At 36.5% G+C, this 15692-nt stretch overlaps 1 protein-coding gene across 2 annotated transcripts; it reads right to left on the reverse strand.

Annotated features, from left to right (window-relative positions):
- Positions 1–718: 718 nt before the first annotated feature.
- Positions 719–6035, reverse strand: LOC104224391 (chaperonin 60 subunit beta 4, chloroplastic). 2 transcript variants are annotated; one of them, XM_009776022.2, is made up of 14 exons: positions 5783–6035; positions 5579–5704; positions 4541–4678; positions 4360–4455; positions 3964–4206; positions 3649–3883; positions 3155–3324; positions 2868–2945; positions 2703–2774; positions 2222–2326; positions 1919–2011; positions 1713–1805; positions 1131–1257; positions 719–1006 (listed from the first exon to the last, which is right to left on the reverse strand). In XM_009776022.2, exons 1-14 carry the CDS (start codon positions 5936–5938, stop codon positions 900–902), a joined length of 1839 nt encoding a protein of 612 aa, XP_009774324.1. In that variant the 5' UTR covers positions 5939–6035; the 3' UTR covers positions 719–899. The 2 variants fall into 2 exon arrangements, with proteins under 2 accessions (XP_009774324.1, XP_009774325.1); XM_009776023.2 differs by having other exon boundaries at positions 5579–5700; positions 5783–5856.
- Between the last annotated feature and the right edge of the window lie 9657 nt (positions 6036–15692).

Consider the following 15692-nt stretch of genomic DNA (forward strand, 5'->3'; position numbering starts at 1 on the left):
GGTTATCATAAAAACATACATGATGATCTTTAGATAAAACATACTCAGATATATGAGATCACGAGGATCTTACATTTTATAAAACGATCCTGAAAATAACTCATAATCAATCAACCGGAGATCATTTAGGCAATCAGAAATAATACATGGGCGATTTTCAGATAACACATATGTGATCTATGATTTAACAAGAATCCCCCACTTTATAAAGAAATGATCCAGGCAATAACTAATAAGTGATCAATCGAAGAATATTTACCTTTGTATATGAAAATTCAACTAGAAACATATACTACATGTTTGCATATCAAAGGTCAACAGGAGAACAGGTCTTGGTAATGTTACATTGAATTAGTTTAGTAATACAAACATGTGTTTCTAGTGATCTGAGCAGAACAACATATGTGAAAAAAAAAAAAAAATACTATATCCAGCTATTAAACTGATTGCTCGTACACAATCCACATTCGTTGTCATGGATCGCTCTTTCATCAATTCTTTCAGAAATTTGGTTGGCATACATATTAGATACTTACAAATATTTCCTCAAAATGCATTTCCCTTTCATGCAATGAGCTTAAGCAAAGCATCTAACATGTATAACTGCTACTCAAGCATAATCCTGTAAGCGCGATTTGACTTTTTGAGAATCCAGAAGGAATGTGTCATTTGATGGAAAAGCCATCAATCTATTTCTTTAAATCTGAGTTTTTTTAGCAATCATTGCAGAACTCTTTTCAGAAGTTGGCATCTTATGACGAGCAAAATAATTAGCCATCTCATTTAGTCTGCACTAACGACCACTTGCCAGTGGCGGAACCACCTTGGTCCATGGGGTGTCGTCTCCTACACTGGAAAATTGCACTGTGTAGCTAGATTATTTTTTTTGTGTGTATGTACTATATTGTTGAATTCCCTTGTATTCTTTGTGTGCTATTCTTTATATTTTGACTTCCCTTAGTGAATATTCTGGCTCCACCACCAGTGAGATCAGTGAGCCTTGAACCTGCAAATCATTTATGTGATAAAAACATCAGATTTGGGAGTTATATTTTTCAAATCAGACCGCACACAGAGATGGAAAGAGGCTTTTAGACGATTCACTTATTTATTTTTGTTGATAAAGGTACCTGAAGTTGGCATTGGTGGTCTTCTCATGTGTCGGGATACTGGTTCGGGGATGTCAATAACAACAGCATCAGATATTAGGAAAGTCTTCGCAACTGCTGCTGCATGCTCTAGGCAACATCTAACAACCTGTTTCATACATTAGTTAGTTAAGATGTTGAAGAAATCTACAGTGCACTAACAGTACAAAGCTTGTTTACCATCTAGTAAAAACTGATCAATAGAGGAGTTCCGGACTATGTTTTGGTAACAGAGTTGTGTTTTAATATCAGTTATATAACTGGACTATGGGTTCAAGCCGTGTAAATAGCCTCTTTCAGAAATACAGGGTAAGGCTGCGTATGCTAGACCATTATGGTCCGGCCCTTCCCCGACCCTACGCATAAGGGGGAGTTTATTGCACCGGGCTGCCTTTTTTTTGATTGTCGTGGAGAAGACTCAGACATTGCAGGCAAGCTTACAGATAAAGTTCAAGAAGTTTTTCAAGATTTCTTCACCTACCATACTACAAGATATAATTTGCTGGAGAATGTGGAAGTCGAGGACGTTTCCCCTTCACATTGGACAAAAATCGATTATCTTACCTTTGCAGGATCCAAAATTTTGGCAGCCATCAAATCTTCATATCTATCTCTTGCAACATTATATCCATATTTCATGTTATCGACTGACAAAATCTGCACGTGTTAAAGATTTAGGTTAACCACCAGATGATGTATTCTCATTTTGAGTTTAGTAACTTTATTGGATGAAACAAACTTTACAAAAATGACACAACATTCAAATCTACCTTCTCTACAGCTATGTTCCCATTTACACCAGCATTCTTTGCTATCTGTTTTGCAGGATATGATAGTGCTCTTTTAACAATATCAGCCCCTATCTGCGAGTAGTTCGAGGAAACTGTCAGTCTTGGGATCAGATAAGCAAAAGCAGCATCAGTTGGAGAAAACAAAAACACAAAATCCTCCTGACGAAAAGCAAACAGAAACTGAGAAGTGAGTTAGTTTAACAAAAAGAACATTGCTTTCTGAAAATCAAACTGAATAATAACCTCTGGACTATGTTCCTTTACTATAACGTAGTAACTAACCTTCTGATCGTCATTGTCTAGCATTTCTTTGATAGCATCCACCTTTATCGATAGTCTCAGAAGACAACAGCCACCACCCACTACTACTCCTTCCTCAGTAGCTGCCTGAGCAGGCAAAGTAGAGAAACTTACTGCTTTGAAGAATTATCTCCCTAAGAAATATTTGATAGCAGCCCTAAGAATAGGATTAGATATAAGACAAATTAATCGAATTTATCCTACTAGAGTGGAAAAAATCCCAGGAGTGAGACTTCTCACCCTGAATGAGGTGAGAAGCTACAGGTTTTGAACAGAATTTCTCCTTTACTTATTTTAGAGCTGATTGCTGTTTTGAGATTAAAAACGTTATTATTTAAAGTAATCGGAATGAAAAGTGGCTATGGTTGTGCATGATACTACAAATCGTACACAGATTTTTTTTCTTTATCAGATCATGTATAATCAACCATGACTTTTAAGTACTGGGAAAACAGGTAATTACCCTTGCTGCATTGAGAGCATCCTCAATCCTTAGTTGTTTGTCTTTCAACTCAACCTGTGTTTGTGCTCCCACCTACATCTCAACTTATAGAATCAAATATACTGTGGGTATCCAAAATGTTTTAATAGATTGAAAAGATGCTGGGGGAGATAGATCTTTTGTTACCTGAATGATGGCAATACCACCAGATAATCTTGCAATTCTTTCATTCAAGATTTTCTTTTGGAAATTTTCTTCTGTGTTCTGCAAAATCAAATGACTTATCAACTAAACAGCCATTTAACTCTACTACATTCTGCAAGTTTTGTATGCTGACCAATTTCTGGAACATCACTCAAGCTGTATATTTGCAAATTGATGAGGTATTCATGTGTGTCAATTAGCTCTGATACTACTATTAAGTCCATCCTTAAAATTTGTGAATTTATCAGATGTAACCGTAGATGACACACCTCAACAAGCTTTTGTATCTGAGTAACCCTCCTCATAACAGCCGCTTGAGTATTTCCATCAGTAACGATCAATGTGGAGTCCTTAGTAATCACCACCTTTGAAGCAGTTCCTAGCAAGTCCTTATGGGCATTTTCAAGAGTCAATCCCATGTCGTCTCTGATCACAGTTCCTGCAGAGACATGATGAATTAAGTATGTCGATATTAAAAAAAGTTTAAGAAGTGTAATATTGCAAAGATTCATATAGTTCGGTTGGTTCATCCATGAAGAAGAATGAAGCTTTCAGCCATAATATCTCTTCATAAACCATGAAGAGAAATGAGGTAGCAGACATAACAACGACAACAACAATAACAACAACAAATCCAGTGTAATCTCACAAGTAAGGTCTGGGGAGGTAGTATGTACGCAGACCTTACCCTACCTTGAAGGTAGAGAGGCTCCGATAGACATAACCAACTATAATTTCTGTTTTACTATGCATATTTCACTACCTCCAGTCAAGATAGCGATGTCATCTAAGCAATGGCTTTTGCGCTCCCCAAAAGATGGAGCTTTTATAGCAGCTACCTTTAGGACACCCCTGAGTTTGTTCCTAATTACTGGAGCCAAAGCATCCTGCTCAATGCCCTCTGCAACTATCAAAACCGGGTATTTCTCCTTTACTGCATTTTCCAAAATTTTTACCAACTCCTTCGGGTTTGTAATTTTTTTATCAACCAAAAGCAACTGCAACAAAAAAAGAAAAAATTCCCTTATAAATACCTGATATACAACAGGCACTAGCACTTAACAGAAGCAGTCGCTACCTTACAATTGTGAAGCTCCACAATCCTCTTTCGTCGATCAGTTACAAAATAAGGTGACAAATAACCACGATCAAACTGCATTCCTTCTACGACTTCTAGACTGGTTTCAGTATTGTTCCCTTTCTCAATTGTGACAACACCTTTTTTTCCAACCTGCTTAAGAGCTTCCGAAATCATGTTTCCAATGGCATAATCATTGCCAGCACTAACAGCAGCAACATCTTTCAGCTCGTGATCCTCAACCTGCACGGTTTGATCATTGTTAACAGACATGTAGAAGATAGTACATCCTCATACATCTTGAATAAGAAAGCTGATTTTAAGCATATTCTTGCCTAGACAAATCTGTTTCTCCGTCGAGATCAAAAAGGGAAAGTAATTTGTCCTTCCTCATACCTCTCTAGACATCAACTTGAGCTCAGAAACGAGGGCTTTAGCAGTTTTCTCAATTCCACGAGACACTTGGACAACATTTGCTCCCATTGCAGTAACCTAGAGAAAGATAATAAGTAATCACCATTTATACCAGAAATAACTGAAACATGAAAGCAGTCTAGGTTATTCCATTCTATTCAACCTTGACACCTTCAGCAATCAGACCCCGAGCAAGCACTATAGATGTTGTGCAACCATCGCCAGCAAGGTTATTGGTCTTGGCACCGGCTTCCCTAACCAATTTTACTCCAACATTTTCCAAAGGATCCTCCAGCTGAATCTGTGCTGAAAACAATGGGTATATTCAGTACATAATAGTCAGGTGGAGAAGTAAAAATGTGCACCACTAGTCCGTCGAATTCGAAAGTAAGTTGAATTAGAGAAGCTCAAAACCGAACTTTACAGCTAAATTTACTATTGAAAACACTTTTAGCTATCTTCAATCAGCATTCAAAAATACCTATGTACAGTTACTACATGGATATACTTGGTACAATTTGTTTACAACTTTTTTGCTTATATACCTGGTTTATATTGTAATATAAATAGGCCTATGTGCATCACACCATTAAAAAAATAAAAAATAAAAGGAGAGGACAATTAACTAAGAGTTTCCCTATTAAGTTCCAGAAATGACAAAACTAAAATTGGTGGAGAAAGCAGTAGGAGAATGGAAGAAGCAACAACTGTAGGCTAGGCCCCAGAAAATGTCAAGAGAAGACATGACACATTGAAATTCAAACAAACAACAATAGTAACTTCCACTATGCAGAATGAAGTGATCTTTTAAGATGGCACACCTTCTATATCTCCATCGGTAGAAGACAATTAAAACCCTGAATACCATAGGCCCATCAAATGTAAGCATATATCTATCAGGGGCAGAGGCGGAGCTAGGATTTGAACCTTATAGGTTCAGGATTATAATCTTGATTTGTTAATACAAATATAAAGTTACTGGATTCGGCCGAACCCGCAACCAACACTATGGCTCCACCCCTGATCAGGGGCATAGCTACACATGTTGAAGGGTGGTCTGTTCCGAATATCCTTCGCCAGAAAATAATACTATATTTAATTCAAACATTACTTCTCATACATATATATTAAATCTTGAATACTCTTAGCAAAATTTCTGGCTTCGCTACTAATAATAATGTTGTTAATGCTTATAATGTACCTCTTTAAGAACAGTTTCACCATCATTAACAATCTTGGGAGGACCATACTTATTTCCAAGCACTACATTCCTTCCTTTTGGACCCATTGTCACTCCAACCAACTCTGCTACCAAATCCACACCTGCCTGCACAATAATTTCACCCAAGTCAAAATCTTGAAAATCAACAAAAATATAGCCAAAAAAAAAAGAACACATAATGACCAGAAGTTTCTTTGTTGTAGAACCATCATGGTTAAAGTACAATTCTTTAGCCATAGCTCTTGTGTTCAACATAGAACCAGACACCCTTTTAGAAATTCTGTGTACTGAACCATTTTTCAAAGTAATTGCAGGTAAATGATTCAAAGAACAACTCATATTTTTTTTTTAACTTTTTGCTGAAGTTTCAATTATGCTACTAAAGGGTTACTGACTAGGGGATAAGAAAAGAGATTAACTGAAAATATCTGTCACAAAAAAAAATCTGTTCTTTTTGGCGCTATTCCACTTCAGATGCTTCAAATTCTGAGCTAAAAATGGAATTCTGGGCCTGTAATTTTGTGGCCCAAAATAAAGAAAGTTAAAGGCCCATATGGTTTTGTAATTCTCTTCTCCTTAGTTACCATTTTGTGTATGATAACTCTCCTTTTTCATTTTTTTTCTCCAGCATTTATTTTTTATTTTTGTACGGTGAGGTATCATCATGAAATTGGCAACCTTTACGTCATTTAGCCTTTTAGAAATAGAAAATATAACTTTTTATTTTATACTAGACGAAGTTAAATCAAGACGAAGTTTCATACAGCTGACCCAACTTGTGGAGGCTTAGTTGTCCTGTTTTTATTTTTTAGGGGTTCATTTGATTTTACTGGATCTTAAGTTGTGCATTTTTTAGTTGATTTTTCAATTTTATGTCAAGGAATGAACGGATATCTAGTGCTTAATCTGTATTAAAAAGTGAATACTTTTATTTGGAGTTTTCCTGGTTGGTTAATTTTTTTTTCTCTTTTGATTTTGGATAAGGAAGAGGATTGCATTGCTTTGTTGGTCAGTTTAAAAATAGTCTTCATATGATGAAACCTTGGAATTGGACTAAGCCAATTAGTTTGAAATTGAGACGTTGTTTATTGATTGATTGAATTATTAGAGCAATGAATATGTAAGTAACTGCAATGCGGTAAAGTACAAGATTTGATGAATCAGTGCCAAATATAACAAAAATTAGATCAAAGGGATACCGACAAGGGGGAAATCTTTGAGGTTTTATGGCTAAAAAGGAAAGCTTTATCAAGAAAATATTTGGACATGCATACTATTACTAGGCATGAGCATTTGGATCGGATATATGAGAATCCGAACCGATCCATTCTATTTGGATTTTCCGATTTCGGATATTCGGATCGGATTGGTATAATTTTAATCCAGTCCGATCCCAAAATCTGAATTATATGGACATTTAAATATTAGACTTACATTTTAGGATTAAGTCTTCTCATTTTATTCGCCTCTTCTAAGTCTTACCTTTGTATCTCTCATTCTCGGTCTCTCCTTCCTATCAAATTTTACCTTTGTATCTCTCATTCTCAGTCTCTCCTTCCCATCGACGGACAACGATGCCTCTCCCTTATTACACATTTGTGTGGAATATCAGTTTATTTTATTTTGCTATGAAACTTTTGTTTTGTCTATTGCTACGAAAGATATTTGTTGCCTTTCAATTTAATAGCATGGTGAATAGTAATAACCTTAAAAAGCGAAGTAACCAATTAGATTGTTAGTAGCCTTAATAAGGCGTACAATCCATCCGAAAATCCGAAATATTTACCTAATCCAAACTTTAAAATCCGATCCGATCCAATTTAATTCGGATTGGATTCAGATTGCATTTTATTAAATCCGAAATCCGAATTTACAATCTGAAATATGCTAAATCCGATCCTATCCGATTGATGCACATCCCTAATGCATACAACTATAAGAATCGGAATGCAGTTTTGAGTCCAATATTGGGATAATGTAATAGCTGATCGCTGGATTATCCAGGTCAAGATGATATACAATCACTCAGCACTTCAACATCAAGTGTCACTAAATTTTGTGCTTCCTTAGCCACTTCGAGACGAGTTTGATAGTCCTTTTTGATTTCTTTTAAAAGGTTGAGTTTTTAGCTTCTCTTCTTGAGCCGAGGGTCTATTGGAAACAACCTCTTTATCCTCACAAGATAGGGGTAAGGTCTGCGTACACACTACCTTCCGCAGATCTCACAGTATGGGATAATACTGATATGTTGTTGTTGTTTTTAGCTTCTCCTTGGAAGTAATCCTTCTCTAGGCCTTAGATGTGATTAAAAGAGGAGGTACTATTTGATAGTAATATGGTACTGTGATTGGTAGAAGTATTAGACACAGCAAAAATGAGTTGTAGATAACCATTTACTAGGTAAAATATTTGCTAGTCTGTTCATATCATGACAGGCATAAACGTCATGAAACAAGGTCACGTGCCCCAAATAGAGGAAATAGTATGTAACTTTGGCTTGTTAAAGATATCAGATGTGTCATTCTTGATCATGTGATCATGTTATACTGATCTTTTGCAGTTAGGGTGCAACAGAGAGTCTTGTATATGTCATTTTACATTTGTCGTCAAAGTAATGGCGTCTTGAACCTTAATGAACATGATGTTGGAATATATACCACAGCGGAAGCAATAACAGAATCTTATTCACGTGTAATCTAAATAATTAGCACGTATGGAGATTTTAGGATTACCTCTTGAAGCGTAAACACAACAAATCTATGTCGTTCTCCAGTTCCTCAGTTGAAAACACACTAGCAGATTTCCACAGTCTTCTACTGTGTTACCCAAACAATAACCGAAAATAGAGAATTTTGGGTGGGCAAAATTCTAGTAGAAACCGCAGTCAGAATCATGTAAAAAACGTCCAGCCCTTATATCCATATATATAGCTGCTTTTTTAGGTCAAAACCGTTTTCAAAACCTGTTAGGTTTCCTTCTCCCACTAAGGGACGGTTTCCACGTTTTCTTTCCCACTAAGTAACAGTTTCCACTATTTTCTATTATTTAGGCACAGTAGGGACCACAGAATTTAATTAACAAGGCTTCCTATTATGATATTAATTTCGAAATTCTGAAACTAATTTCCATCATAATAAATTACGAATTATTCCACTAAAAATTCGTAATTGCACTCCTTAGTTCAATTTCGAAATTCTTCCATAAAACCTTATTTAACTCCCCATGTTAAGATTCAGATACTAATCAATCAAATTAAATTACTGACTATTTAATTTATTGATTACTTCCTTTAGACTTACACTTAACTTATTTCATGTGTCGGATACAAAATCCACCGGCCGGGTTTACACATGAAAACTTATAAGCTTTCATAAAGGAGTATCATCAATCTCAAAATCGAGACATGGATTCCATCAACTAATTATTACTTCGCCAATGTATATCATTGTTATCCAATTTACCAGGCTTATTGACTCGCGAAAGAATCTCGCCTTTTAATAAATCAAAACAACAAGTGACATACACAACTAATAATAATTATATCAGGATTAAGAGTATAAGTACATTAAATGGACTAGAGAAATTATTTTATAAAGTCAGTATAAAATACTCATCTCTACTTGATCCGTTCAATACATACAAAATGTACTAGCACAAGAAGTTGGAATTAAACCATTCCCATAATCAAGATAAATTATATTTAATCTTGTGCTACAATCATTCCGATGATTTGTCCAATTCCATCATTAGATTGTGAACATTAACTTTTATGTCTTACAAGAACCGATGATTTAATCTTCCGTGTATAAGCTAAACTCTATACACTAAATCATCTACTATGTAAGCAATGGACGCACAAACCAACACATGATCTATTTAAAATGAAACTTTATTGAATTTAAACAAGTAAATAAATAATTGTTCATAAAGAATACTATAACAATACGCATGGCTTATAGTATATTCTAACAATCTCCCACTTAGACTAATAACCATGCGTCTACAATTTTGACACCCATTCCTTCTACATGCTTATCAAAAGTCTTCTGTGGTAAGCTCTTAGTAAACGGATCTGCCAAGTTGTTCTCTGACGCAATCTTGGTGACCACTACATCCCCTCTCTGCACTATATCACGAATTAAATGATATTTACGCTTAATGTGCTTTGCCCTCTTATGGCTTCGTGGCTCCTTTGAATTTGCAACCGCACCACTATTATCACAGTAAAGCGTAATTGACGCTTGAATCGAAGGAACCACACCCAACTCTCTCAGGAAGTTACCGAGCCAAACTGCCTCTTTGGCTGCCTCAGAGGCTGCCACATATTCGGCTTCCATGGTGGAATCAGCAACACAAGTTTGCTTGATACTCCTCCAACTTATGGCTCCACCTCCAAGAGTAAACACATTACCTGAGGTAGACTTTCTAGAATCTCTGTCTGATTGGAAATCCGAATCAGTATACCCAATAGGTACCAGGTCATCCGATTGGTAGATCAACATGTAATCCCTAGTCCTTTTCAGGTACTTGATTATATGTTTAACCGCCGTCCAATGCTCTTTCCCAGGATTAGACTGAAATCTGCTAACAACGCCAACGGCAAAGCAGATATCAGGCCTAGTGCATAACATAGCATACATGAGGCTCCCCACAGCTGATGCATAAGGGACCGCCTTCATCTTTTCTATCTCTTCATCAGTCTTAGGAGACTGATCTTTAGATAGAGAAATTCCATGTCTGAAAGGAAGGAATCCTTTCTTGGAATCATGCATGCTAAACCTGGAGAGTATTGTATCAATATAAAGACCTTGGGACAAGCCTAATATCCTTTTCTTGCGATCTCGCAAGAGTTTGATCCCAAGGATATGAGCCGCTTCTCCCAAATCTTTCATATCAAAATGTGTGGACAACCACTGCTTAACTGAATTCAACATGCCCACATTATTTCCTATGAGCAGTATGTCATCTACATATAAGATCAAAAATGCCACTTTGTCCCCATCCCACTTTTTGTATACACAAGATTCGTTAAGACACTGATCAAAACCAAAAGTTTTAATCGCCTTATCAAAATAAGTGTTCCATGCCCTAGATGCCTGTTTTAGTCCATAAATGGATCTTTTAAGCTTACACAACATGTGCTCTTTGCCACTTTCCATAAAATCGTCTGGTTGCATCATATAGATGCACTCATCAAGACTTCCATTAAGGAAAGCTGTCTTGACATCCATTTGCCAAATCTCATAATCATAATGAGTAGCAATGGATAAGAGAATCCTTATAGACTTAAGCATGGCTACCGGCGAGAAGGTTTCCTCATAGTCAATCCCTTCTTTCTGAGTAAACCCTTTCGCTACAAGCCTTGCTTTAAAAGTTTGTACTTTTCCGTCTACACCTCTCTTTTTCTTATAGATCCATTTGCATCCAATGGGTTTAACCCCATCAGTTGGTTCTACAAGATCCCAAACCTGATTAGAGTACATAGACTCCATCTCTGATTTCATAGCAGCAACCCACTTATCGGCATCCTTATCATGTAGTGCTTGGTCGTAATTGACAGGTTCGGAGGTAGGCTCCTCAGGGATCCTATCATATGATTCTCCCAAGAGCGTGTAACGAACTGGCTATCTTATTTCTCTCCCACTACGACTACGCACTACATCAGTTGCAATTACATCACGTTGATTTTGTGGCTGAACCACAACATCATCAGGAACCTGAGTCTCCATGCTATCCACAGGGATATCAACGACTTCTTCCTGTTGTGCAGTCTGCTCAATATGACTCCCACTACTTTGTGGTAGTATGACTGCGGGCACTTGTTCTTGTGGTACATTAAATCTATTGACATTTCTCCCACTACTAAAGTGCAATGGTATGTCAAAATCGACTTTCGGGGTTTGGATATGGTCGTTTTGATTTTTAGATGACTGAGTTTCCATTCCTTTGCTAAGTTCCTGTAAAACGAGTTTACTTCTAGGAACATGGTTCATCAAATAGTCCTCTTCTAGAAACTTGGCATTTGTGCTAACAATTACCTTTTTCTCTTTAGGACAATAGAATAAACCACCTTTCGTCCCTTTTGGATAACCTATAAACACGCATACATCCGTTCTTGCCTCCAATTTATCCGTTTTCCCCTTTAGCACATGTGCCGGACAACCCCAAACTCGAATATGCCGCAGACTAGGCTTGCGCCCAGTCCACAATTCTGTAGGGGTCAAGGGTACTGACTTTGAAGGAACTAAGTTCAGAACATAATTCGCCGTTTCTAAGGCATGTCCCCAAAAAGACGAAGGCAAATCGGAATAACTCATCATTGATCTAACCATTTCCATAAGAGTCCTATTTCTTCTCTCAGCTACACCATTTTGTTGTGGAATTCCAGGTGCAGATAATTGAGATGTAATTCCACATTCTGATAAATAACCAATAAAGTCCGTAGAGAGATACTCCCCACCACAATCAGATCGTAGTGTCTTGATATGTTTATTATGTCGCTTTTCAGTCTCAGTCTTGAATTCTTTGAACTTTTCAAAACATTCAGACTTTCGACGCAACAAATAAATATATCCATATTTTGAGTAATCATCTGTGAAAGTCACAAAATACTCAAAACCACCTCTTGCTTGGACATTCATTGGACCACACAAATCAGAATGAATTAATTCTAATTTATCACTTGCCCGATTTCCTTTTGAGGGGAAATTTCGTTTTGTCATTTTCCCTTCTAAACAAGATTCACAAGTTGGTAGTGCCTCCACTTTCAATGAACTTAAAGGTCCATCCTTGACCAACCTGGAAATTCTGTTCAGATTTATATGACCCAAACGCAAGTGCCATAAATATGTTTCACTCAATTCAGAAGAACGTTTTCTCTTGCTTGGTAAATCAACATTATTCAGTTCTTTAGGTGGTAACGGTTTAGGAATAGAGTCAACAACAAAAAGACCATTAATCAATGTAGCCGAAGAGAGATAACGCTTATTATGAGTAATAACACATTTATCAACGTCATGACAATTAAAATCATAACCATCTCTCATAGCGCTAGAAACCGAAATTAAATTCCTTCTAACGGAAGGTACATATAATGTGTCTTTTAAAGCTAAAACTCTACCACTACCAAACGAAATACTAATATTTCCTAATGCTAAAGCTGGGGCTGCTGAACCGTCTGCTTGATAAACATTGATTTCTCCTTTACTTAGCCGCCGCGTTACCTGAAACCCCTGCAAATAAGTGCAGATATGATTAGTGGCTCCCTAATCTACACACCATGACATGGTAGAAACAACCGCTAAAAATGTTTCAACGACAAGTAGATGTAAATCACCTGGTTTATTTTTCAGCTTGGCCAGATAAGTTGGACGCTGCTTCTTATGATGCCCGGGCTGCTTGCAGTGATAACACTTGCCCTTAGCCTTTTTCACACCAGCAGTCGTGCCACCAACAGAGGGTTTTTGAGCCTTTTTCTTTTTCTGTCCCCCTCTCGGCTTAGAAGAAGAATCTGCCTCAAAATTCAATGCCACGGGAGGAGCTTGGGACTTGATAATAGTCTCTGCCGACTGCAGCTCATTCAACAATTTCGCAAGGGACAAATCTATTTTGTTCTTGTTATAATTCAGGCGAAATTGCTGAAAACTGTCAAGCAAAGTCTGCAGGATCATTTCAACCTGCGTGTCCTTATCAATGTTAGCTCCAAGGACCTCCAGTTCATTCAGAAGACTCATCATCTTCAGAACATGGTCCCTGACCGATGAACCTTCAACCATTTTGGTATTCAGAAGAGCTTTCATGGCAGCCTGCTTAGCCGCACGATTCTGATCTCCGAAAATTTCTTTGAGATTTTCCAGAATGTCATAAGCAGACTCCATCGACTGATGCTGATGTTGCAGAACATTCGACATGGATGCCAAAATGTAACACCGCGCCATCTCATTAGCCTTAATCCATTTCTGGTAAGCCTTCTGTTCATCATCTGTGGCATCATCTCCAGGTTTTTCTGGACACACCTCATCGAGCACAAATTTGTACTCTTCAGCAATTAGAACAATATCCAAATTTCGTTTCCAATCAACATAATTTGGACCCTCAAGTTTGTTTTGGGTAAGAATGGCAGTAAGGGGATTAAAAGCAGTCATTGTTAATCTGGGAGACATTAAATATTTAAATAGATCAAATCAGTTTGTATTATGAACATTAAAATTCAAAACACATTATATATATACAATCTATGCACCTTGAACAACAAATTTCGATGGGAAAGAAGCTATTCTTGCAATATACATATATAATGACAGATTTTCACTCCATAAACTTAAACATGTCATACTCAGATGGAGAGTAAACTGTTAATTTAAGCCAAGTGAATATCAACATTCAACATATATTAGTCCCATTGAACCAACATGCATACTCAGATGGAGAGTAAATACAAATAATCAATGACTAGTATAACATAGTGATTATTCATAATATTTTTATCCGATAGGGAAGAAGACCTACGTCAACGTGTAAAAACATTATATCACTGATTTTTTAAGCCCGGGGACCAAGGGAATTGATCCCTACAATTACTGGAATTAAAAACAACTAAATCTTTTTTTCAGAATTTTAGAAAAACAGCAAAAACACCATCTAAACGACCCCGAACGCCCAAAAAACGACTTCAGTCATGCATGAAATCCATGTGTATTGCTCACTGGGCCGTTTCACATGGACCTGCCAAGTTTCAGGTCAATCGGAGCCCGTCAACTTTTTGACCTTCGATTTTCTGCCCTAATTCAGCAAAACGTGTTTTTCCGTTTTACATGATAAAATTCAATTTTCAGATTATTCTAACTCAACATCACCAATATTAAAAGGATACATCAAGTTTTCACAATAATCAACACAACCCATAACAGATAATCACACCAAAAAACAGTGCAGGTTTTCAGAAAAACAAACTTTGCATGTAATTCAAAACTTGCATATAGAACATGATATTAATCCTTATGGTTTATCCTAATTATTTAATTAGACGTGAGTAAGCTCTGATACCAATTGTTGGAATATATACCACAGCGGAAGCAATAACAGAATCTTATTCACGTGTAATCTAAACAACTAGCATGTATGGAGATTTTAGGATTATCTCTTGAAGCGTAAACACTACAAATCTATGTCGTTCTCCAGTTCCTCAGTTAAAAACACACTAGCAGATTTCCACAGTCTTCTACTGTGTTACCCAAACAATAACCGAAAATAGAGAATTTTGGGTGGGCAAAATTCTAGTAGAAACCGCAGTTAGAATCATGTAAAAAAACGTCAAGCCCTTATATCCATATATATAGCTGCGTTTTTTAGGTCAAAACCGTTTTCAAAACCTGTTAGGTTTTCTTCTCCCACTAAGGGACGGTTTCCACGTTTTCTTTCCCACTAAGTAACAGTTTCCACTATTTTCTATTATTTAGGCACAGTAGGGACCACAGAATTTAATTAACAAGGCTTCCTATTATGATATTAATTTCGAAATTCTGAAACTAATTTCCATCATAATAAATTACGAATTATTCCACTAAAAATTCGTAATTGCACTCCTTAGTTCAATTTCGAAATTCTTCCATAAAACCTTATTTAACTCCCCATGTTAAGATTCAGATACTAATCAATCAAATTAAATTACTGACTATTTAATTTATTGATTACTTCCTTTAGACTTACACTTAACTTATTTCATGTGTCGGATACAAAATCCACCGGCCGGGTTTACACATGAAAACTTATAAGCTTTCATAAAGGAGTATCATCAATCTCAAAATCGAGACATGGATTCCATCAACTAATTATTACTTCGCCAATGTATATCATTGTTATCCAATTTACCAGGCTTATTGACTCGCGAAAGAATCCCGCCTTTTAATAAATCAAAACAACAAGTGACATACACAGCTAATAATAATTATATCAGGATTAAGAGTATAAGTACATTAAATGGACTAGAGAAATTATTTTATAAAGTCAGTATAAAATACTCATCTCTACTTGATCCGTTCAATACATACAAAATGTACTAGCACAAGAAGTTGGAATTAAACCATTCCCATAA

This window comes from Nicotiana sylvestris, chromosome 10, assembly GCF_000393655.2.
Source record: "Nicotiana sylvestris chromosome 10, ASM39365v2, whole genome shotgun sequence".
Lineage (NCBI taxonomy): Eukaryota > Viridiplantae > Streptophyta > Magnoliopsida > Solanales > Solanaceae > Nicotiana > Nicotiana sylvestris.